Raw genomic sequence first — 21,090 nt, forward strand, 5'->3', positions numbered from 1 at the left:
TAGTAAGTTCAAGGCCAACTTGAAGCAAAACCCCTGTCACAAAACAAAACGATGCCTTACTACCTAGTCCTTCTTCAAATTTCCCCTATTATCCTCCACATGCCTTTTTATAATTAGCTTATTCATATTGGAATTAAGTATAGGAAGTCCCTGACTTATGAACATTCAAGTTGCAAGCTTTCAGAGATATATAAAAGACTGACTCTGTAGACTTAAAAATGAATTCAACTTATGAAAAATTTTTCTGGAACAGAACTCATTGTAAGTCACAATCTTAATGATCTTTAATCTTTTTTTTTTCTACTATACACATATTTTTTTTCCAGGTCAGTTGTCCTGTAGAAGGTCCTAACATTTCTGAACTTTGTATCTTGCTTCCTCATTTAACTAGATCCTTTCTCTTCTACTTTCTCCAGACTGGAAATCAGAGTTAAAGGCTTTATCACATTCACGGTTGTTTTTGATGGTGCTGGGGATCAAACCCAAGACCTTGTGCATGAAAGGCAAGAGCTCTATCACAGCGCCATATCCCCAGCCCAACAATCAGGGTTTAAGGCCTTCTTCAAAACTGTGGTGACCTTTAGCTGTTTTGCTACTTATGAATAATAAATCATTTGAAACTGCAGAAGCTAGGGCTGCTGATTGGCAGGCTGCAACAGAGCAATGCGGGCCAAGCACGTCTTTGTTAGTATCACAGACATTCTTTTTCCTTAGGGCTGCTCAGTTTCTCCAAAAATGAATCCTTTATGTCCTAGTGTGAGTTCCACTCTTGGTTGCAGTCATTTGTTGCAAAGCACTGCAAGGCTAGAATTTCCACTGTTAGATATGCAGGCTTCCACTTCAATGCTCTGACTCAGCCCTGTACCTCACTTAATGTCACTGCTCTCTTGGACCCTGAGCCTCAATACTATACTCAATGTCCCTGATCAACTGCCACGGCCACAGAGGTCTGTGGAAAAGGAGTCATCATCTAGCTTGATAGGGTGGGAAAAGGCACCTAAAGTTCAGCCACTTAGCTGCTCAAATAACCACCCTTTTTCTGGTCTATGTCTCACACTTTTCATAAATTCTGTTTTTTTTTTTTTTTTGTCTTTTTCCTTTTTTTATCGGTACCGGGATCAAATTCACGACTGCCTGCTTGCAAGGCAGGCGCTTATGCCGCTGAGCTAAATCCCCAGCCCCTACTTTTCATAAATTCTAGAGCTTTCCTCCAAGTTCGACACCTTCTTGGGGTTCTACGCAAACTGGTTTGCTAGTGCTTTCCTTGTCAAGTTCTTAGGTTACAATTGAATCCATTTGATTTTAGAAGTTCCTGCCTTCTCTCTGTCATAATGTACATTAAACTGACCAGACATGATAGCACAGGACTATAATCCCAATACCCTGGGAGGCAGAGGCAGGAAGATAGAAAGTTCAAACCCCGTGTAGCCAACTTAGTGACTTAAGAGATCCCGGTTCCTTGTTTAATTTTTTGCCCTTGGAAACTTATGTCTCCTTTTACCCCTTTATTACAATTTTCATGGGACAGTATTTTGGGAAGGAAAGGAGACAGACACATTAGAGGCAAAAGTTTTGTTTACCTGGAGGCTATCAATTTTGTTGGTAAGTGAAGGGCTATTCATCTAGAAAGAAGATGAGAAACTAATATTTATTGTTTATCATATGTAGCCACTAGCTCACAAAAGCTTCGATGATAGGTATCCATTTCTTTTTTTCTGATTAGGATTTTGAAATTCTAAAAATTTAAGTAATACATTAACCATTATATAACCAGTCAATTTGATATGCTCTGTACTGTTTTCCTGGACCCTAACTGGGCCCCAAGAAACACTTTTTATTCACCAAAATGTAGCTGGATTGGAAATGTGGAGACAGTAATTCTCTCCTCCCTCATCTCAGAATGATGCAGTGAAACAAGCACATACATACCTTTTTCAATCCACTGCTCAAACCCAACCGGCTCCTGAGCTGCACTCTTTTCAACCCTCAAGGACCGCACTGGTGTGGTAAACAGAAAAATAAACAGGATGTTACTCACCTACCCAGTGCTGTGCTGTGGGCCTTGCTGTGTCTTTTTCTCACTGAATGAGACCGCCCTGAAATGATGAGACTACACAGAATACTGGGGTCAGGAATGCCATGTTCTGGAAGTTACCTACTCTGCTTCTATAAATTCCAACGGGAAAATGTGCTCATATAATAGTAATCCTGACTATGTCTAAATATACCACAAAGCTAGCAGAGCTTTTCAAATTTGGCTATTACCTGGAATTTCTTTTGTATACTGGAAATAATAAAGCCACAGCAGAGGGTCTTAGTCATAAGCCCTTATGGAGGAGCTATTAGGAGTCACAGATTTGTATTCCTTTGCTGTTGACTAGTCTTAGGACAAAGGTACTATTACACTACTAGCAATGAGGACACATGCTTGGCGAGTGGGTAAGCTGTTCAATGAAACAGATTCAGTACGTGCCAGAACTAGAACTCAAACTTGAGACCTGGCTGACCCCAGGGCCTCTGTACTTAATGACAGAAATCAGAAGAGCTGTCAGGCACATCGTCACTGTCTTACTGCACTGGGTTTTTACCTCGTCCCCTACCCATATCCTGAAATTTCAAATCCAGTGCTACCCCTCTGTCCTTTACTGTGGTCTGAAGGGCTGACCCACAGACTATCCCTCACTGCTGGATGTGCCCATGGGCTTCCTGTGGAAGAGCCTGGAAGGCAGTGGGAAAGTGAGAGCAGGTGGTTTTGCTCCACCCCTTCCTGCTGGCCGGTCTCTGGCAGTACTAGGATGCTCCCTTCAGCACCACAGCTCTCTCTGGGCCTGGGTGCGGGCTCCACCTCTCAGTGGGGCTCAGTAACACTAACTCCCTCCTTGACCCAGGGTAGTATAGGCTCCTGCAGTGGCTAGTTTCTGAGGGTCTCATCATTCCTTGTTTGTTCGCTTCACCCAGATCATAATTTTGCAAGTAGACCCATCAGTAAAATCTTTTCCTTTGAAACATCTAGATATACTCTATTTCCTGCCTGGATTTTATCTATCACACTTTAGCCTCAAATAAACACAGACACTATTAGAATAATGTTCCAAAAGGAGATTCCCCTAGCAATGGAAGAATCAAAACTCTTCAATGTGAACAATTAGGTTTATCAGATAGAATTTGATTGTGAACCCCACGTCAAAAGGAACAAGAGTAAAGATGTCTTGGAACCTAGTGTACTGGCAAACTACCTTCTTATGCCAAAGATGTTCCTCTGGTAAACTGCACTGAAATTATTACACAGACTGAAAGGGTTTCAAACTTGTAGTTCCAGAGGGGCTTACTGTGCTGAAAGCAGTTAACCTGGGGTCTTCACCCTCCCACTCCAGCAATAAAACCAAATTCCGTGCAGTAAAGAAAAACTACTAATATTTTGCCAGATATCTACATCTGTGCTCTCTGTCAATGAAAAAATTAAACTAAGATAAAAATTAATGCATTACTTTCTTACCTAAGTAACTCTGGATTATAAGCTTTTCGATTTTTACGTGTTTGTGAAAACAAATAATGAACTCCTGGGGAAACATTCCTGTGGTGGTCCAAAACGTGTCTGCATTCCTATTGTTAATTTTAAAGAAAAGGGAAAAAGAAATAGCCAAATATAAAAATTTAACCACAACAAATTAATAAAAAAATCGTAATAAGTATTTTCAAAAGTGACTATTGTATTCTTACATTCCCTTTCTGTTAACTGTCTGTGATCTTTGCTACTACATTCTCGTCAAAGATTCTTTGCTACTACATTCTCGTCTGAAAAACAGGAACAGTGCTTATGTCACTCCACTCAACAAACTGTCAGCGGTCCCTTCTCCTTTTCTTGGGGCGGGGGATATTCATATTTTAAGACATGATCTCACTATGTAGCTCAGGCTGGCTTTGAACTCACTATGTAGTCCAGGCTGGCCTTGAACTCACAGCAATCCTCTTGTCTTGGCCCCTCAAGTGCTGGGATTACAGGCATACATCACCACACCCACTAGCAGTTCCTTACTACCGATACATCTAAACTCCATAGTATGCCATTTATGATGCTATACAATCTAGTTTCATCATTAAGTATATTCCCTACCCTGGAGAGGCAGATCCAATATGGTCCAAATAACCATTCTGCCAATATTAAAATACAGGGGTAGAAGCATGACTCAGTGGTAGAACACTGACCTAGCATATTCAAGGCCCTGGGTTCAACACCCAGCATCAAAATTGATATACAGATTTAATATAATCTCAATCAAAATAACCACAGGATTCTTTAAAGAACTGTAGCAATAATCCTAAAATTCATATGGAAACAAAAGAGACCCAGAATAGCAAAAGCAATCCTTGATTTAAAAAGCAAAGCAAGAAGCATCACATTGTTGAACTTCAAGTTACATTACACAGTTATTGAAATAAAAACAGCACAGTAATGGCACAAAAACAGACAAGAAGATCAATGGGACAGAATACAGGAGGCAGAAACAACCCCAAGCACATTCAACTTCTTGATCTTTGATAAAGGGGAAAAAGTATGTATTAAAGGAAAGATATTCTCTTTAATAAATGGTATTGGGAAAACTGGCTACACATTCAAAAAATTGAGTCTAGACCCACATATCTCACTATATTACATTAAAATCAAAGTGAAGCAGAGAACTAAATGCTAAAACAGAAACACTTAAGTTGCTCGAAAATAAAATACATAAAACTCGTGAACTCATAGGCCAGTTGCATAGGAAACAGTATCAAACTGGGATCATATCAAACTAAAAAACTTCTGCACAGCAAAAGAAACAACTAAGATAGTGAAGAGACAATTTGCAAATGGGATAAAAAATTTTTCCAGTTATTGTTCAGACAAAGGACTGATATCCAGAATATATAAAGAACTCAAAAAAAAATTAGACACTCCTCAAAAAATAAAAGGCCCAATCAAAAACGGGCAAGTGGAATAAATAGACACTTCTCAAAAGAACAAGTAGAAATGACCAATAAATGCACGCAAAAGTGTTCAATCTTGCTGGCCATTAGAGAAATGCAAATTAAAACAATCCTGAGATTCCAGAAAGAATGGCTACCATCAAGAAATCAGATAGTAAGTGCTGATGAGGCTGCAGGAAAAAGGCACATCTCTATATTGTCAGAGGGAATGTAAAAGAGTACAATTCTATGGAGATCTCATGGAGCACCTTCAAAACATAAAACCAGAAATTCCATTTGACCAGCTATTCCGCTTCTAGGTACCTTCGTAGGAGAGTAAGGCATCATATTACAGTGATATATGTATATCTGTTTATAGCAGCACAGCTCATAACAGCTAAGTCTTGGAAGCAGCCTGTATGTCCATTCAACAGATGAATAGATGCTGGGAATGGTGGTACACAACTGTAATCCCAGCACTCAGGAAGCTGAAGCAGGAGGATTACCACAAATTCAAGGCCAGCCTGAGCTACACAGTGAGTTCAAGACAAACATGAACTATAGTGAGACCCCCCATCTCCAAAAAAAATTTTTTTTCCATTTTGTTTCCTACTAATGTACAATAATACAATTGATACTGATCTTGCTAAACTCACTCACTAGCTCTAGTAGTTTACTTATTTATTGTGGCAAATCCTTTTGCGTTTTCTATGAAAATGATCAGAATTTGTGAGCCAACATGTTTTACTCTTTCTTTCTCACCTTTCTGCCTCTTATGCTTTTTCTCTTCCCATTTGCTAAGATCTTCAGAATAACACTGAAAAGAAACAGCAAGAACAAACACCCCTACTTATTTCCAGTCTTGGAGGAAAGCAATTCCTATCTTAGTACCAAGCTGCCAGTTCAGAGATGTCTTTATGAGACTGAGGATATCTTTCTCTTGGACAAAAGGAATTCTGTCAAATGCTTTCTCTACATCTACGGCCACAATCATATGACTTTTCTTCCTTGTTCTGATAACGTGGATTTCTTTCAGTTTTGTACACCTCTAACAGCATGGTCATTATGCCAATCTTATATTTCTAGGATAAACTACATTTGTTGATTTATGCTTTGAGGATATTTATGTCTATGTACATATTTGGTAATGGTCTTTAACTTTCTAATGTCTTTTTCAAGTCTTGGTATGAGAATTATGTTGTTCTCATAAAGTATTATGGAACACTCAGCCCTTCTTCCTTCTCCCCCCCCCCCCGAGCCTAACGTATTAGGCAAACATTTAACTATACCTCAACTCTTTTCCTCTAATTCCCTATTCTCTAGCCCTATTTATTTTGTTTGGGGCAGAGTCTTACTAAATTGCCCTGACTGGCCTTAAACTTGGAAGAATTAGTCTTTTTCAGTAGTGTACTATACTAGATTTGGAGTTAAAATTCCTTGAGCCAGGTAGTGGCAATGCCTGTAATCTCAGCATTTGGGAGACTAAAGCAGGAGGATTTCAAGTGTGAGTACAGTCTGGGCAATTTAGTGAGACTCTGGCACAAAATAAAAAATAAGAAGGGCTATGATATAACTCAGTGAGAAGCTCTGGGTTTGACTGCCTGTACTGTAAGACAAAAACACAACACAAGAAATACCACACTTTTTTTTTTTGTAGAGATCAAATCTAGGGCCTTTGCACTATGTTACATCACATCCCTGGCTCTTTAAGAACAACTGTTTGAGATAAGTCTCTCCCTAAATTGCTAAACCACCCAGGTTACAGTCAGAATTTGTGATCCTCCTGCCTTGGCCTTCTAGAATGCTGAGATTAGAGGCTGGGGATTTAGCTCAGCGGCATAAGCGCCTGCTTGCAAGCAGGCAGTCGTGAGTTCGATCCCCGGTACCGATAAAAAGGAAAAAGACAAAAAAAAAAAAAAAAAAAAGAATGCTGAGATTACAGGTGTGTGCCACCATACCAGCTGCTGCTGCGGCTTCTGTTTCCGCTTCCTCTTCTTCTTGACTCATTTTTTTCCTAAAGTAGAATCTCTTTCTTTTCATTGATATACTAAATATAGATGGCAGAGTCAAGGTAAGGTCAAGGGAAAACAGAGCTGTGTGACGTGCACACCAATAATCCCAGAATTTAGAAGGCTGAGTCAGAAGAGTCTTGAGTTCAGGATCAGTCTGGGATAATGTAGGGACACTCTACCTCAAAACAAAAGGGATAATTAGAATAGAAATATAACAGGAGTGGGGATTCAGCTCAGCAATTCAAGCAAGCACTTTCCTGGTAAGTGTGAAGATGTGAGTGATCTCTAGTACTTAAAAAAAATAAGAGTTAAAGGAAATTATTATATTTTTATTTTTTTTGGTAATGGGAATTGAACTCAAGGCCTCATGCTTGCCAGGCAGGTTCTATGCCACTGAGCTATATCCCTGGCCCTCCTTTAGTTCTTATTTCTAAGGAGATTAAGAGTGTGGAGCAAGTCCATAAAGTAATCTTCACTGTTTGAAAAGGGTAAACTTACAGCATTGTTCTCTTACTAATTCTATAACTAATTTTAACATTTACTATACATGGTCTAATTATATTTGCTTGAAGGACATATAGATTAAAAGTCTAACAGTCTGTCATTTATCAGGACAGTTACCACTTTATTACATATAGTTTGGGTACTAACACTCTTCCTAACCTAAAAAAATACTATGGCCTCAGTGATTTTTTAGTATAGACTAGTAGAGCCTAAAATATTATCTATTAATCCTATCAATCTATACACCTATTCCCTCAAGAGGAAGGTTACTAAAAGGATCCCAAGTAAACTGATCTTGCCTTAGAAAAATGATCTTGCTCCAATCAGGGAAAAAGCATGTTTCTGTAAAGATCACTGTTCCTAACAAACAACTTGAGGTGAATCTCCACAGTTTTGTGTATCTTCATAATAGAAATTTCCACAATCATTCTTCCACCTCCGAAGACGTGACTTTTAGGAAACAAAAAACTTTATAACTAAGACATTGGCAAAGGCAAATATTCACTTTTGATTCAAATTTTAAGTTTGAGTTCTCATAGTATAAGACAAAGAACCCTCAACTAGCAGCCAGAAGACAGCAGTCTTAGTTGATTCTGTCATTTGCTAGTCTGTGGGATTTTCAACAAATCATTTTACCTTTGATTATTCTTTTCCTCATCTTTACAATACAGTTAAAAATTTGTTGGCAGAGGGGGCAGGTGTAGACCAGAATGGTGGTGCCAAGGCAGGGTGGCCTGAGTCAGCTCCTAGACAGGTAAAGCTTAATGAATTTGAGTTGTCAAATTGAACTGGGACGACTTCCAGGAGAACATGGTAGTTAGATAACAGCAGCTATGGAGGCTCTCTGAGATAGCCAGCTTAGAATCCAGGAATGGTGCAGTGTGAGGAGTTCTAAGCAAAGGGAGATATATCCTGTCGACCCAGGAATGAACTTAGCTGAGAGAAACCAACTGGAAATGCAATCCTGGTGCTACAACAGGAACAGATAAAATCTCAACGCTGAAGCTGGAACCCACGCGTTTTGAATTTCCTGTCACCGCTGCTGCATCTGAATCTGCACGGCAGGGACAGAGACACAAAAGCTCTGAGAGTGGGAATCGGCGAACAGAGTTGAGAACGGGACTGGCAGGGAGACCTGCGGTGAGTGAGAGAAATGGGGACCCCTCCATAGATAAAAAGGCAGCAACAGAGGACATTCTGGGACCGGACAGACTAGCCCGAACAGGATGCTGCAGTGAATTTAGTCACATATTCCCCTCTCAAGAAGGATTGGTGGGGAGCGCTTGGCCTGGGTGACGTTGTGGAGTAAGACCGAGTAGGCTAGCCCAAACCAGGTCCCAGCACCTGGCAGTACACCCTAGCAGTGAAGCCTTCAGTGACCTGGAGGGGCGGGCCCAGCAGAGGCTGCCCACGGGTCTGTGTCTCCCTCGTACACTGCAGTGGGCGGAAACACCTAGCTGGTGGATCCAAACAAATAAAGAAACTGGGCCTCCTGTATACGCTTGATGGAAGGAACAAAAAGTATGGGAAGAGGAAGCAACAAGAAAGGGTCCTCAGTCCCCAGTCCTAAGAACACTGATCCAGGAAAGGTAAATGCAAAGGAGAATGAGGACAGAAAACATGCAGTATCAGACAAGGCACCAATAGACATAAAGCAATATCTCTGGAACCTCATAGACAAGTTCAAAAGTGAAGTATTAAAATAAGTAAAGCAAGATATAAGTAGAATAGTTAGAGAAATGCTAAGCACCGCCCAAGAAAAAACAGATGGTGGAATGGAAGAACAGAGAAAAAAAGGGGAGAATTGTTTGATGGAGAAAATAGAGAAAACATAGAATATGTGAAGCAGGTTCAAAGAGATTACCAGGAAATCTCTATTGAAATCTCTATTGAAAGCTGGCATAACAGCTTGAAAGAAACTAAGGATAGATTATCTGAACTGGAGGACAGATTTGTAATGTGGGAGCATGAAATGAAAAACTTCTTAAAAATAACAAGGAAACAAACAGCAATAATACAAAGGCTAGAAGATGATTAGAGGATCTATAACTTAAGAATTAAGAACACAAAAGAAGAAGTAGGGACACAAACAAATGAACTACAAAGGCTGTTCACACAAATATTCCAGGAAAGTTTCCCTAATTTAGCAAAAGGTAAAGATACTCAGATGTATGAGGCATACAGGACCCCAGCCACTTACAACCCAAAAAGAACTACACCCAGGCATATAATAATCAAAATTCCAGAAATCCAATATAAGAACAGAATTTTAAAAGCCATCAAAGACAAAAACAGATCACTGACAAGGGAACACTCATCAGAATTACAGCAGACTTCTCGGCACAAACCATCAAATCACAAAGAGCGTGGGGGGAGATAATTCAAGCTTTGAAAGATAATAACCTCAAGCCAAGATTGATACATCCTGCACAACTGTCCCTAGAAATTGATGGAAAAACAAGGTTATTTCCAGGATAAAGAGGAACTAGGGGAATTTGCAACCACCAATTCAACTCTGTTACAGAGAATACTGCAGGACATTCTAAAAAAGAAAAATAACTGCATGTATATTTAAGTGTATAAGACAGATGACCACATTACTGAGTTTTTGTTGGATCATTGAACAGAACTGTTTGCAGTCTCACTGTTTGAATGTCCACTTTATATGCTTTAATTTTGTAACTTGAACAACTATTTCTTTTTCTTTTTTTTTTTTTTTAGTGATTGTTTTATTTGTTTATTTATTTATTTAATTTTTTTTTGCGGTACTGGGGATGGAACTCACGACCTCTCACTTGCCAGGCAGGCGCTTATGCAGCTGAGCTAAATCTCCAGCTGAACAACTATTTCTAAGATGACAATATGTAATCTATTAACTAGTGATTTCCTACTGTTTATTTTTTCTGAAATTCTGTATAACTTGTACCCTTTTTCTTTTTCTCCTTAAATTAAAAAAAGGAATTTGTTGTGCTTATTTCCCAAAGTAAGTGTGTGTGTGTGTGTGTGTATATATATATATACACATACATATATATGAAGTTATAAAGCCCTATGCAAATTTATAGAAATATATGCATATACATACATCTGTGTGTGTGTGTATATACACACATTCTGATGCTTTTTAGTATTAGCCAGGTTTAACTAGTATTTTATATTCTAATTTAACAAAGTACTCAATAAATAGTTTAAGACTCTGTGAAGTCGAAGAAGAACAAAACCTGGACTCTAATTCAAAGCATTAAAACTAAATAATCATGCAATAAAAAATAAGATGATAAAGGTACATAGTAAGTGCTGTCAGAGCCCAGCAAAGAGAGAAACTAACCCCAACTCAGAGAAAGGGGTAGACATCAAACAGAAATCAGCAATGAGCCTTGGAAGAATGATACGACTTTGTCTAGCCACCATGGCTTCACAACAGAGCTCAAAGAATCACAAAATCTCTTATTTTATAACCAGCTCTGCCTTTAATAATTAAAACTGATATTCAGTGCATTTAGGTCTCTCTCACAAGTCTAAAATACAGGGCTTTGTCTGGGGATGCAGTTCAGTAGTAAAGCACTTGTCTAGTGTGTGCCAGGCCCTCACTTTCAATTCCTACTGCCAAGGAAAGAAAGGAAAAGAGAGAGAGAGAGAGGGAAGGAAGGAGGGAGGGAGAGGGGGGGAGAGAGAGAGAGAGAGAAGAAAAAGAAAGGAAGCATTTAGACAAGATGAATTGTTCTTCTAGTTCTAAGAATTCTGTTTCTATGAAAATCAAATTCTAGACCTTGTACATGTACCAAGATTTTATGAAAATAAGCCAGAACAATTAAAAAAGGTTTTTTCCCATTAACCACTTTCTTTTTGGAGTTGAGAGTCTGAGACTGTTTCTTCCTATCATAAGCTCTTGCCTTGTGAAGAGTAAGAAATTGGAATATCAAGACACTGAGATGCAGAAGGTTAGCAGGAAGTAAAGCGTTTCAACTCTCAAAGATGCTGCTTAGACCAGTAAGGAAAAGATAGGAAGTTACACTGTTCATATTCCTAGTTCCAAGAAAAGGCTGGAACAAAACCAAAGCTGGACATCAAATTTTACATTTCCATAAAATGAATTGCCTGGTTTTCTGCCTTGGTAAAGCACTTATTAAAACAAAACAACTGAGTGGTTCAAATGAGCAAGCTCCTAGGTTCAATCCCCAACACTATGATAAAAACAATTACAAATTTAAAATGTATTTATATAAAGGGTCAGTTTAGGAATAACAGAGAACAATCAAAAACTTAAATATCAACAACTGAGTTAGTTCCAGGAATGATATCAACTAATCTAACTCACCAAACATTTATTACATGATGTTTACAAGTCCAACTCTTAGTGCTCAAGGGTACTGATGTTAAGCCTTTAAGAAAAATAGTACAGTAACTCTTACCCATCAATAATATTTTCAGCTGGGTGTTTCTCATCACTTGATGTGGCTAAAATCACTTCAGCCCCTTCAGAGCTCAAACAGAGATCAGTTTTTTTCATCTTAGGGTTTCACCTGCAAATTCAAAAAAAAATACCAAAAAAGCAGATTCTTGATTTTTTTAAACTTTAAGAAAAGGGAGAAGCAAAGCCTGTTACCTAGCACACAGTTTAACAACCAAGCCATCAGACAAGTAGGAGGGATGCAAACATGTTTATTTACCTAAGTCAACTTCTGAATTCTCCCAGGGACAAGCTACAAAATAGGACTTTTCAACCTCCTTGCTAAAAAACAAAACAAAACTAAAACTCTGACCACCCAATATTTTTTCTTTTTACCATCTGACCTCTGATACGATTTTTCAGCTAATATTAAAAGTCCTCAATTATATGGAAATAGTTAAATCAGAGTAATAGGAATTAGAAGATTTAAAAATATTGCCATAGTTAATTTCTGAAAGTAACCTACACAAGGAGTTTTTTGTGATTATCTACCCATACTTATCAATTAACATGTCCAACAATATTATTTGCACCTTAAAAAGTATTATTATATTGTCAGGCATGGTGATGTATGCCTGTAATCCCAGCACTGACGCAAGGACTGACACAAGTGCAAGGCCAGTCTGAACTGCATAGCCAACTCTGTCTCAAAACAAACAAATTATAAAATTATTTTATTGAGATGGGGTCTTGCAATGTTGCCCAAACTGCTCTTGAACTGGTGGGTCCAAGCAATCCTTTCTCAGCCTAATCAGTTGCTAAGAATGAAGGCATGATGTGTCACCATATCTGGCTACCATCATTTTTTGAACAGGAATGTGAAGTAAGAGAAAACGGCCAAGAGTAATAGCACATACATGCCTGTGATCTCAGTTACACAAGAGACTGAGGAAAGATCATGTTTGAGGACAGCCTGGACAATTTAGCTGTCACTGGAGCCAGCTATTGTAGAAAGCAGGCCCAGAACTGTAGAAAGGAGCCTAGACTCTGAGGAAGTACAGGCATAGAGATTTTTTTTTTTTTTTTTTTTTTTTTTTTTTTTTTGTAGTGCTGGGGATTGAACCAGGGCCTTGCGCGTGCAAGGGAAGAGTTCTACCACTAAGTCATACCCCTCACTCTAGGCAAGGTTTTTTAAATGGAGACAATGCTCTAGCAGGTCAGACCAGTGGTTCTCAAGCAAAGAAGGAAGGTGGGGAATATAGCACACATAGCAAAGGTTCCTGCCCACACTGGTCAAGCTTCCTTCATGGGAGGCCAAGCGCCTAACACCCAGACTTGGAGGTGAGATTTACTGAGGCTCAGATTTCAGTCCAGTCAGTAGGCTCAGAGACAAAAATGCAATGGCGCAAGAGCAGAGTGGACACAGCTGCTCGACTTGTGGCATGCAGAAGCAGAGAGAACAGCTAAGAGCTCAGAGAGGGCCCAAGGCCTGGATACAGACCCCGGGGCCCTGGCTCTATGACCGCCTTCCCAGACACCCCAACTTGTGCTTTACTAATCTCCTAGGCATTTGCGAAGCCAATTGAGCTGACAGTCAAAACTAATCACCAAGTCCCCAGATCCTTCTTCCATGCTGACAGGCCAACCTGCAGCAGTGTCCATTCCTAACTGGTCAATGTCTGGTTTCAATGCCAGGTCAGTCCTGGTGAGATGACCACCAGGGGAAAGCAGGTTTTCAGTGACTGATCGCTGTCTGCATCTGGACTTGCACAATGGCTGGCAGCTGCTGTATTTTTAACCCTAGGGCTATGTATGAGAAGTGGATCCCACTTATATCTTTAGTTCTGTTATAAAATATAAAACAAAACAGGCATGATCCCTGCAGGGCTTCTTCCTAGCACTTGGTCATCTTATTCCCTTTGGGTAGTACCTGTCACACAGCAAGACCTATTTCAAAATAATAAATGTATGTATTTATCCTCCCCTCCCACCCCATATCACTCTGTAATTGCATTGGCCTTGACCCTTCCTGCTTCAGCCTCTTGAGTGCTGGGACTACAGGTATGCATTACTGTATCTGGCCTTTTTTGTTTTGAGACAGGATCTCACTCTGTAGTTTGGGATGTTTTTGAATTTGCAGTGATCCTTCTGTCTCAGTCTTCCAAATGCTGGTATTATGGGTATGTCACACAGGTTGGCAATAAAAAATTTTAAAACAGGCTAGGGATGTTGCTCAGTAGTACAGCATTTGCTTAGAACTATATCTGTAAGACCCTGGGATCAATCCCTAGGACCACACAAGGAGGGAGAGGTGGTGGGGAGGATAGTTTTTTCTTTTAAAACTCTAAATCAGGGAAGGATTTTAGTTTAATAAAAAAGGGTCTTGGGAAGTCTACTGTATAGCCTGGAGGTAAGGCAGAAGAGAAAACATTGGATTAGATTCGTCACTGTTTTCCTATTTGATCTAATGGTGACACAGATACTAAACAACCAGAAAAGCTTTATCTATAAAGAATTAAAGGAAGCTGGGCATGGTGGTACATGCCTGTAATCCTAGTACCCTTAAGGCCTGAGGTAGGAGGATCACAAATTGGACTACAGGGCTTACGTATAATGCCAGTGTATGCTTATAATGCTGAAGCAGGAGGGTCGCCATGGTTCTGAAGTCAGCCTGAGCTACAGTGAGTTCAAGGTCAGCCTAAACTAATAGCAATACCCTGTCTCAAAAACCCAACCAAAACCAAGATGGAGCTCAACCTGGATGACTTAGTAAGGGTCGGTTAAAAAAAAATTGACAAAAATAGTGAAACTGCATTGGTGTGTCTCAAAAAGATCAATCCACTGATGGAAAGAAACTATTTTCTGGGCATGAAGGTACACTTTAGTAATCCCAGAAATCAAAGGCATGAAGCAGAAGGATTGTTGGGAGTTTGAGGTCAATTAAAAACCAGCCTGAAATAAATAGGAAAACTACCTTAATGCCCATCGCACCCAAAATTTATTTCAACTGAACTAGGAAACAAAAAGTACAGGGAATACTACACATGGCCAACTATGTACCCATTTCCAAAATGGCTTCATACATGCCAGGCAAGTAAAAAATGCTTTGTTGTATGTACTGCAACTCTTTTTTTTCCAGTCTCTAGCTTGATTTTACTTTTTAACTTTACAGGATTAGTTTGTTTGCTTTTGATCCAAGTTTCCTACCTTTCTTGTTACTGAATTATAACAGACATTGAAAAGGGCAGAAGTCAGAAGCATTTAGGTTCTCTACAGCAAAGTAAACACATCTAGTTAAGACACAGAACATCTGAGAAGCATTTCTGATTTCCCCTTCCCAATTACTACTCCTTCTTGCTCCCTCCAAGCAACCATGGTCCTTATTTCTATCACTGTAGATTAATTCTGCCAGAACTTCCTGTACACTGCATCACACGGTTCAAATCGTTAGCACCTGACTTCCTTCCCTTGTCACTAGCTCTGTCATTTATCACTGCTCTATGCAGAAGAGTTGAAGTGCAACTAGGAGTAGCTCCTGTCCCTACTCAGCCCCACTGCAGGTAAGATCAAAGGACTAAACTGGGCACAGCGGTGCATGCCTGTAATGCCAGCATTTGGGGAGCTGAGGCAGGAAGATTGTCATGAGGTTAGCCTAGACTACAGAGTGAGATCTCGTCTCAAAAAAAAGCAAACTCACAGACAACAGAGGTGCTCATATTTATTAGGAGAGATACAGATAACTACATTAAACCTATAACTCTGAAAAGATGAACAAAACGGGTGAAGAGAAAGAACATGTTAGTAGAAAAATGGAAATGCCAAAAGAACAAAATAGAAATTCTAGAAATGAAAAAATTAAAAATTAATTAATTGATTTTAAGAAGGGGTCATTGAATTTGTAGATAAGTCACAGGTTGGGAGTGCAGCCAGTCAAGCAACAGGGAGGCCCTGAGTGTGAGTCTCAATGCTGGGGGGAAAAAAAAAGGGCATGATAGGCGGGAGGGGCAGAAATGATCCATAATGAAACAGAATGATGTGAACATGGAATAGAGAATCTATGATTCAAACTGTATCAAAATACAAAAGTTCCATGAAATCTAAACTAAATAAATACAAAGGTCAAGCAAGATGGTGCCTGCCTATAATTTCAGCACTCAGGAAGCTGAAGCAGGAGGATTACTACAAATCTGAAGCCAGCCTGGGCCATACAGTGAGTTCAAGGCCAATCTGAGCTACATAGTGAGGCCCTGTCTCAAAAAAAACAAGAAAAATAAATAAATACAAAGAGTCCACCTGGGAAGAATTTAGTCAATTGTAGAAAATTAAAGAAAAAGCAGTCAGAGCAAAAAATACAATAGAATAGCTAAAGAATTCAAATTGATTTCTCATCAGGAATCATGGAAGCCAAAAACAATGGAATGACATTTTCAAAGTACTGAAAGAAAAATGACATTTCTATATCCAGTAAAAATATTTTGGCCAGCATAAAGAAGGATAAACTGGGCTTGGGATTTAGCTCAGCGGCATAAGCACCTGCCTTGCAAGCAGGTGGTCATGAGTTCGATCCCCGGTACTGATAAAAAAAAAAAAAAAAAAAAGGATAAACTGAGACTTTTATAGGTAAATGTATGCATCTTAAGAACACAGTGAGAAGGGGCTGGGGATTTAGCTCAGCGGCATAAGCGTCTGCCTTGCAAGCAGACAGTCGTGAGTTCAGTCCCCAGTACCGATTAAAAGGAAAAAGACAAAATAAAAATAAAAATAAAAAAGAACACAGTGAGATAAATAAGACGTGTAAACATCATACTGTTTTGTTAGTGTGAAAAGCTGGAAGAAAAAACACACATATATGTGTATGTATATAAAAACAATATAGTTAAGATAATTATAAATATATTTTAGCTAAGTGTGATGGTGTATGCCTACAATCCTAATTAGTTGAGAGGCTGAAGGAGTATTTTGAGTTTGAGACCAGCAGAGGCAATTTAGTTATAGACACTGCCTCAAAAACAAAACAAAATAAAACAAGAAACAAAAGAGTTGGAGACATAGCTTAGTGTTCCCTAGATTCAATTCCCTAGCACTGGGGCCAGGGAGTGGATTTTAGGAATTTAATAGATACAGAAGCAGTAAGTACAATAACACAAAAGGTAACAAGGGAGTAAAGAAACCACTTACAGTGCTTTAGTAAAGTCTACACTGAATGAAGTATACATAAATTCAAGAGGACTTTAAACATGCATGCTGTATTCTGAGGAGGACAGGAAAACCATTAATAAGCATAACACATAAAGTAAGAATGGGTATGGTCTGTCCCCCAAATATCCCTGTGCTAGATGCTTAATCCTCAATGTGCATTACTGCAATGTGTGAGACCTTGAAGATGGCATCTAATGGCAGGCAATGGACTGCACTCAGAAAAGACTTAACGGTGGGATCCTGGAAGCAACTAGCTCTAACAGAGTACACTCATTTCTGTGAAACTGGGTTGAGATATATACATATCCAGGTTCCTCCCTGCCTCTTACTTCCTCTTTTGTCATGTGACCTCTCTTTCTCCCACATGCCATCCTCACCAAGAGCCAAGCAGCCAAGCAGATGCTGGCACCATGTTCTTGGCCTTCTAGAATGGCAAACTAAATAAACTTGCTTTCTTTACAAATTACTTAGCTTTAGGTATTTTATTATAGACACACAAAAATGGACTAAGGTAAAGGCCAACTGAGGAAAAAGGACAGAATACTCTAAAAAAAACTCAATCTGAAAAGGAGGAACAAAAGATTAAATACAGCCGAGTGTGGTGGTACAGGTATGTAACCTCAGCATAAGGGAGGCTGAGGCAGGACTGCCACAAATTTGACACCAGCCAGATCCAGCCTGCTACCAGTTTTCGTATGATCATAAAGTGTTACAGGAAACATAACTATGCTCATTTGTTTGTACACCATCTATGACTGTTTTTGTGCTACAGTGACAGAATAGCTATGAAGCCTAAAGCCTAAAACATTATCTTACCCTTTACAAAAAGTTTTCTGACTTTTTTTGGGATAGGGTCTTGCTATGTAGCTCAGGCTGGCCTTGAACCATGTAGGGTAGGCTAGCCTTGAACTCTCAGCCTCCTGAGTGATGGGATTACAGGTGTTTGCGACCACACCCAGTTTGCCAAATCTTAATACTGATATATAAAACTTATCAATTCAGTTAATCACAAAGTTAACATAAGGCAACAGTGTACTATATCTTATCTTTCCCCAAAGGTAAAAATGCTATGTTAGTGTATATTGAGTTGGGCAAGAAGCGTATGCAGTTCAATGGGTTTGATTCCTAACATTAAAAACAAAAACAACCCCCAAAATCAAAACCAAAACCAAAAGAAAAGTTACAGGAAATACTACATTCCATCAAAAATTCTGAGCTGGAAGCCCTTTTAGCCTAAGGGCCAGGCACTGAGCTAGCAGCACAAAGACGAAAGCAATTTAAGTGACTGAGACCTGGTTTTCGTCTTTCACCCAAGTCAGTTAAGGACAAATGCATGCAATTAATAAAACAACATGCTGTGTGCTAATGTGCTGTGACCCACATTCAGAATACTGTGTTCACTTTTGGGTAAATTCTTTGCCCATTTTTTTGGACAGGATTTTGCTCTTGTCCAGGCTGGCCTTGAACTAATTCTCCTAGCTCAGCCTCCCATGTAGTACGGGTGACAAACAAGTGCCATCTGGCCAGCCAGGGTATGATAATTTTCAGATACTGTTCAGAGGAGAGTAAAAAGGTCATGGGGGTTGGAGGTATTTTAGGATGACTGAGGCCTTCAATTTAATCCCTAATGCCAAAATGAACAATCACCCCAAAAAGTTCACAATGCTCTAAAAACCATGTCACAGGAAAAAATGAAAGAGCAGGGTCTGTAATGAGATAATCTGGAACATGCACAGTGGTGTACAACTGCAATCCCAGCTCTCTGGGAAGCTGAGACAGGAGGATGGAAGTTGAAGCCCAGCCTAAGCAATCAAGTAATTTAATAAGATCCTATGTCAGAGAAAAAATATAATGAAGTAGTTGGGCATATAGCTCTGTAAGACTCTGGGTTGACTCTCTTACTGAAGGAGGGCAGATGAGAGAGAAAGAGACAGAGAGAGAAAGAGACAGAGAAAGACAGACACTGAGATTAAAGAGACTATCTGGTATGAGAAATTTAACTACAGTGGTACCTTGGGGTCCACAAACTTAATTCTTTCCACGATCCTGGTCGAAGAATTGGATAGGAAGAGATTTAAATTTTCCATTAAGGTCAACATTGAACCTAACTATTGAATTTGATTTGGTTTTTGTCCAAGTTGGTTTGTGACCAGTATCATGGAAAGAATTGGGTTTGTGAACCAAGGTACTACTTGTATCCATGTATTTAAACATTTTTTTTTTTTTTTGAGACAGGACCTCACTATGCAGTTCAGGCTAGCCTTGAACTCACTTGTATTATTCTGCCTCAGCCTCCTGAGTGGTGAGATTACAGGCATGCACCAGCACATCCAGCTATTCTTTTCAGGCTTGGGATGCAGCTCTGTGGTAGAGCATTTGTACAGTGCACAGGCAGTCCTCAGTCTGATTCCCAGCCCTCAAAATACTGCTTTTTGTTTTACATCTCCAAAAGTGAATTGGATTCAATAAATATAAATTTTTTTTTTTTTTTTTTTTTTTTGTCTTTTTCGTTTTTATCGGTACCAGGGATCGAACTCACGACTGCCTGCTTGCAAGGCAGGTGCTTCCGCCGCTGAGCTAAAGCCCCAGCCCCAATAAATATAAATTTTAAGCAGGAAGGTATGAGAGGTAAGAGCTTTCAAGCAAAAAATTTTAAATCTTTTCCATTCCTGAAAGTGTCCAAGACTAAGTAATAATCTACAGAAAAAATCAAAGAAATGATTCTTACATTGAAGGTTGTTTTCGGCAGAGTCAAATTCTAGGAAAGGTAGGTTGGGAACAGACAATAAAGGATCTTAAAAGCTAAGTTGGGAATAGTGAGGCTGGGGATTTAGCTCAGCGGCGTGTCTGCCTTGCAAGCAGGCAGTCGTGAGTTCGATCCCTGGTACCGATAAAAATGAAAAAGACAAAAAAAAAAAAGTTGGGAATAGTAGTGTGCAGTTGTAGGCTTCGCTACCTGGGAAGCTGAGGCAGGAGAATTTTTTGAGCCCAGGTTTTCTATGCAAGCCTGAGACTTAACTCCAAAAAATAAAATAACATAAAATAAAGCAAGTTAAAGAAAATGGATTTAATTTACTCTGTAGTTCAGTGGTTCTTAATGGAACTCTCAACTGGCCTACAGCAACTTTGCCCTTTAGGGGACATGTGATTATGTGAATAGTTTTGGCTGTCACAAGGCCACAAGGGAGAATGCTGCACAATACATCATCAATAGGGCAGCCTCATCCTCAAAGGGTAAATAGTGGAATGGTTGAAAAACTGCAGTAATGAATTTGAAGGCAGAAATGTGGGGCTTGGAAATTGCAGAGAACTTTTTTTTAAGTTATGGTGCTCCCTTACGCAGCACATGTACAAAAGCTGAACAGATAAAGAGTTATAGCTTGGCCTTGGTGCAAGGACAACTTGCAAATTTGTGAAACATGAAACTCTTTATTAGTACTGAATTGACTCGAATGCCTCAAAACAGGCAAATATTGTTAAGTATCTATGTATTCTTGATTTCTCATGTGGACAAAAATGTCCAGGGGGAACTAAATGTAACACATGAGCTCCTTCTTCCTATTCTTAAATCATCTAAGGGATGCAAATTTTTTTTGACTAAAACTCATTTTGTATCTCTCACACCCACCAATATCCTTCCTATTTCCTGTTGGGTAGAGTTAATTAAATTACAAGACAAAGGAAAGGTTGAGGTTCCCTTTAAGGTTCTTTTGCTACAATTAATGAGAAAAAGGTAAATCAACCCCAAAGGGACTTAAAGAACAGGTCAGCAGATAATGCTGTTTCCACACTTCCCAAATGGGGTTTTGGGGTGCCCTCTAAGCCTGAGAAACCTTGCTCTAAATAAACATGCATCCCTCAGTGCCTCAGTTTACCAAAGGTGGTACACTATAGGTTGCCATCCTTCCCACTTTTGACAGTTTCTGACCTTGGACTTCCCCATGCTGCATCTTTAACAAGAGCCACTGGTTTCTTCGTCAGTTCACAGGCCCTTTCTAATCCCGTCTGGACCAAGTCCTTTGCTGACTCTTCCGTGGTGAG

The 21,090-nt window shown here is 39.4% G+C and overlaps 1 protein-coding gene across 8 annotated transcripts in view; it reads right to left on the minus strand.

The window, feature by feature from the left end:
• Positions 1-11,988, minus strand: part of Ift25 (intraflagellar transport 25) — a 78,316-nt gene extending 66,328 nt beyond the window's left edge. For all 8 annotated transcript variants that reach the window (XR_010043193.1, XM_063236539.1, XM_063236534.1 and 5 more), the window contains exons 1-3: positions 11,873-11,988; positions 3,497-3,603; positions 1,930-1,998 (exon numbers count right to left, since the gene is read on the minus strand). Coding sequence is in view for 7 of the 8 variants with exons in the window: in XM_063236539.1 (XP_063092609.1) it covers positions 1,930-1,998; positions 3,497-3,603; positions 11,873-11,970 (274 nt within the window). In the remaining variant the exon portion in view is untranslated. The remainder of the gene's footprint in view (positions 1-1,929; positions 1,999-3,496; positions 3,604-11,872) is intronic.
• Positions 11,989-21,090: the final 9,102 nt, after the last annotated feature.

Source organism: Cavia porcellus, unplaced genomic scaffold (assembly GCF_034190915.1).
Source record: "Cavia porcellus strain 051 isolate PalLab524CR breed Dunkin Hartley unplaced genomic scaffold, mCavPor4.1 scaffold_25, whole genome shotgun sequence".
Taxonomy (NCBI): Eukaryota; Metazoa; Chordata; class Mammalia; order Rodentia; family Caviidae; genus Cavia; species Cavia porcellus.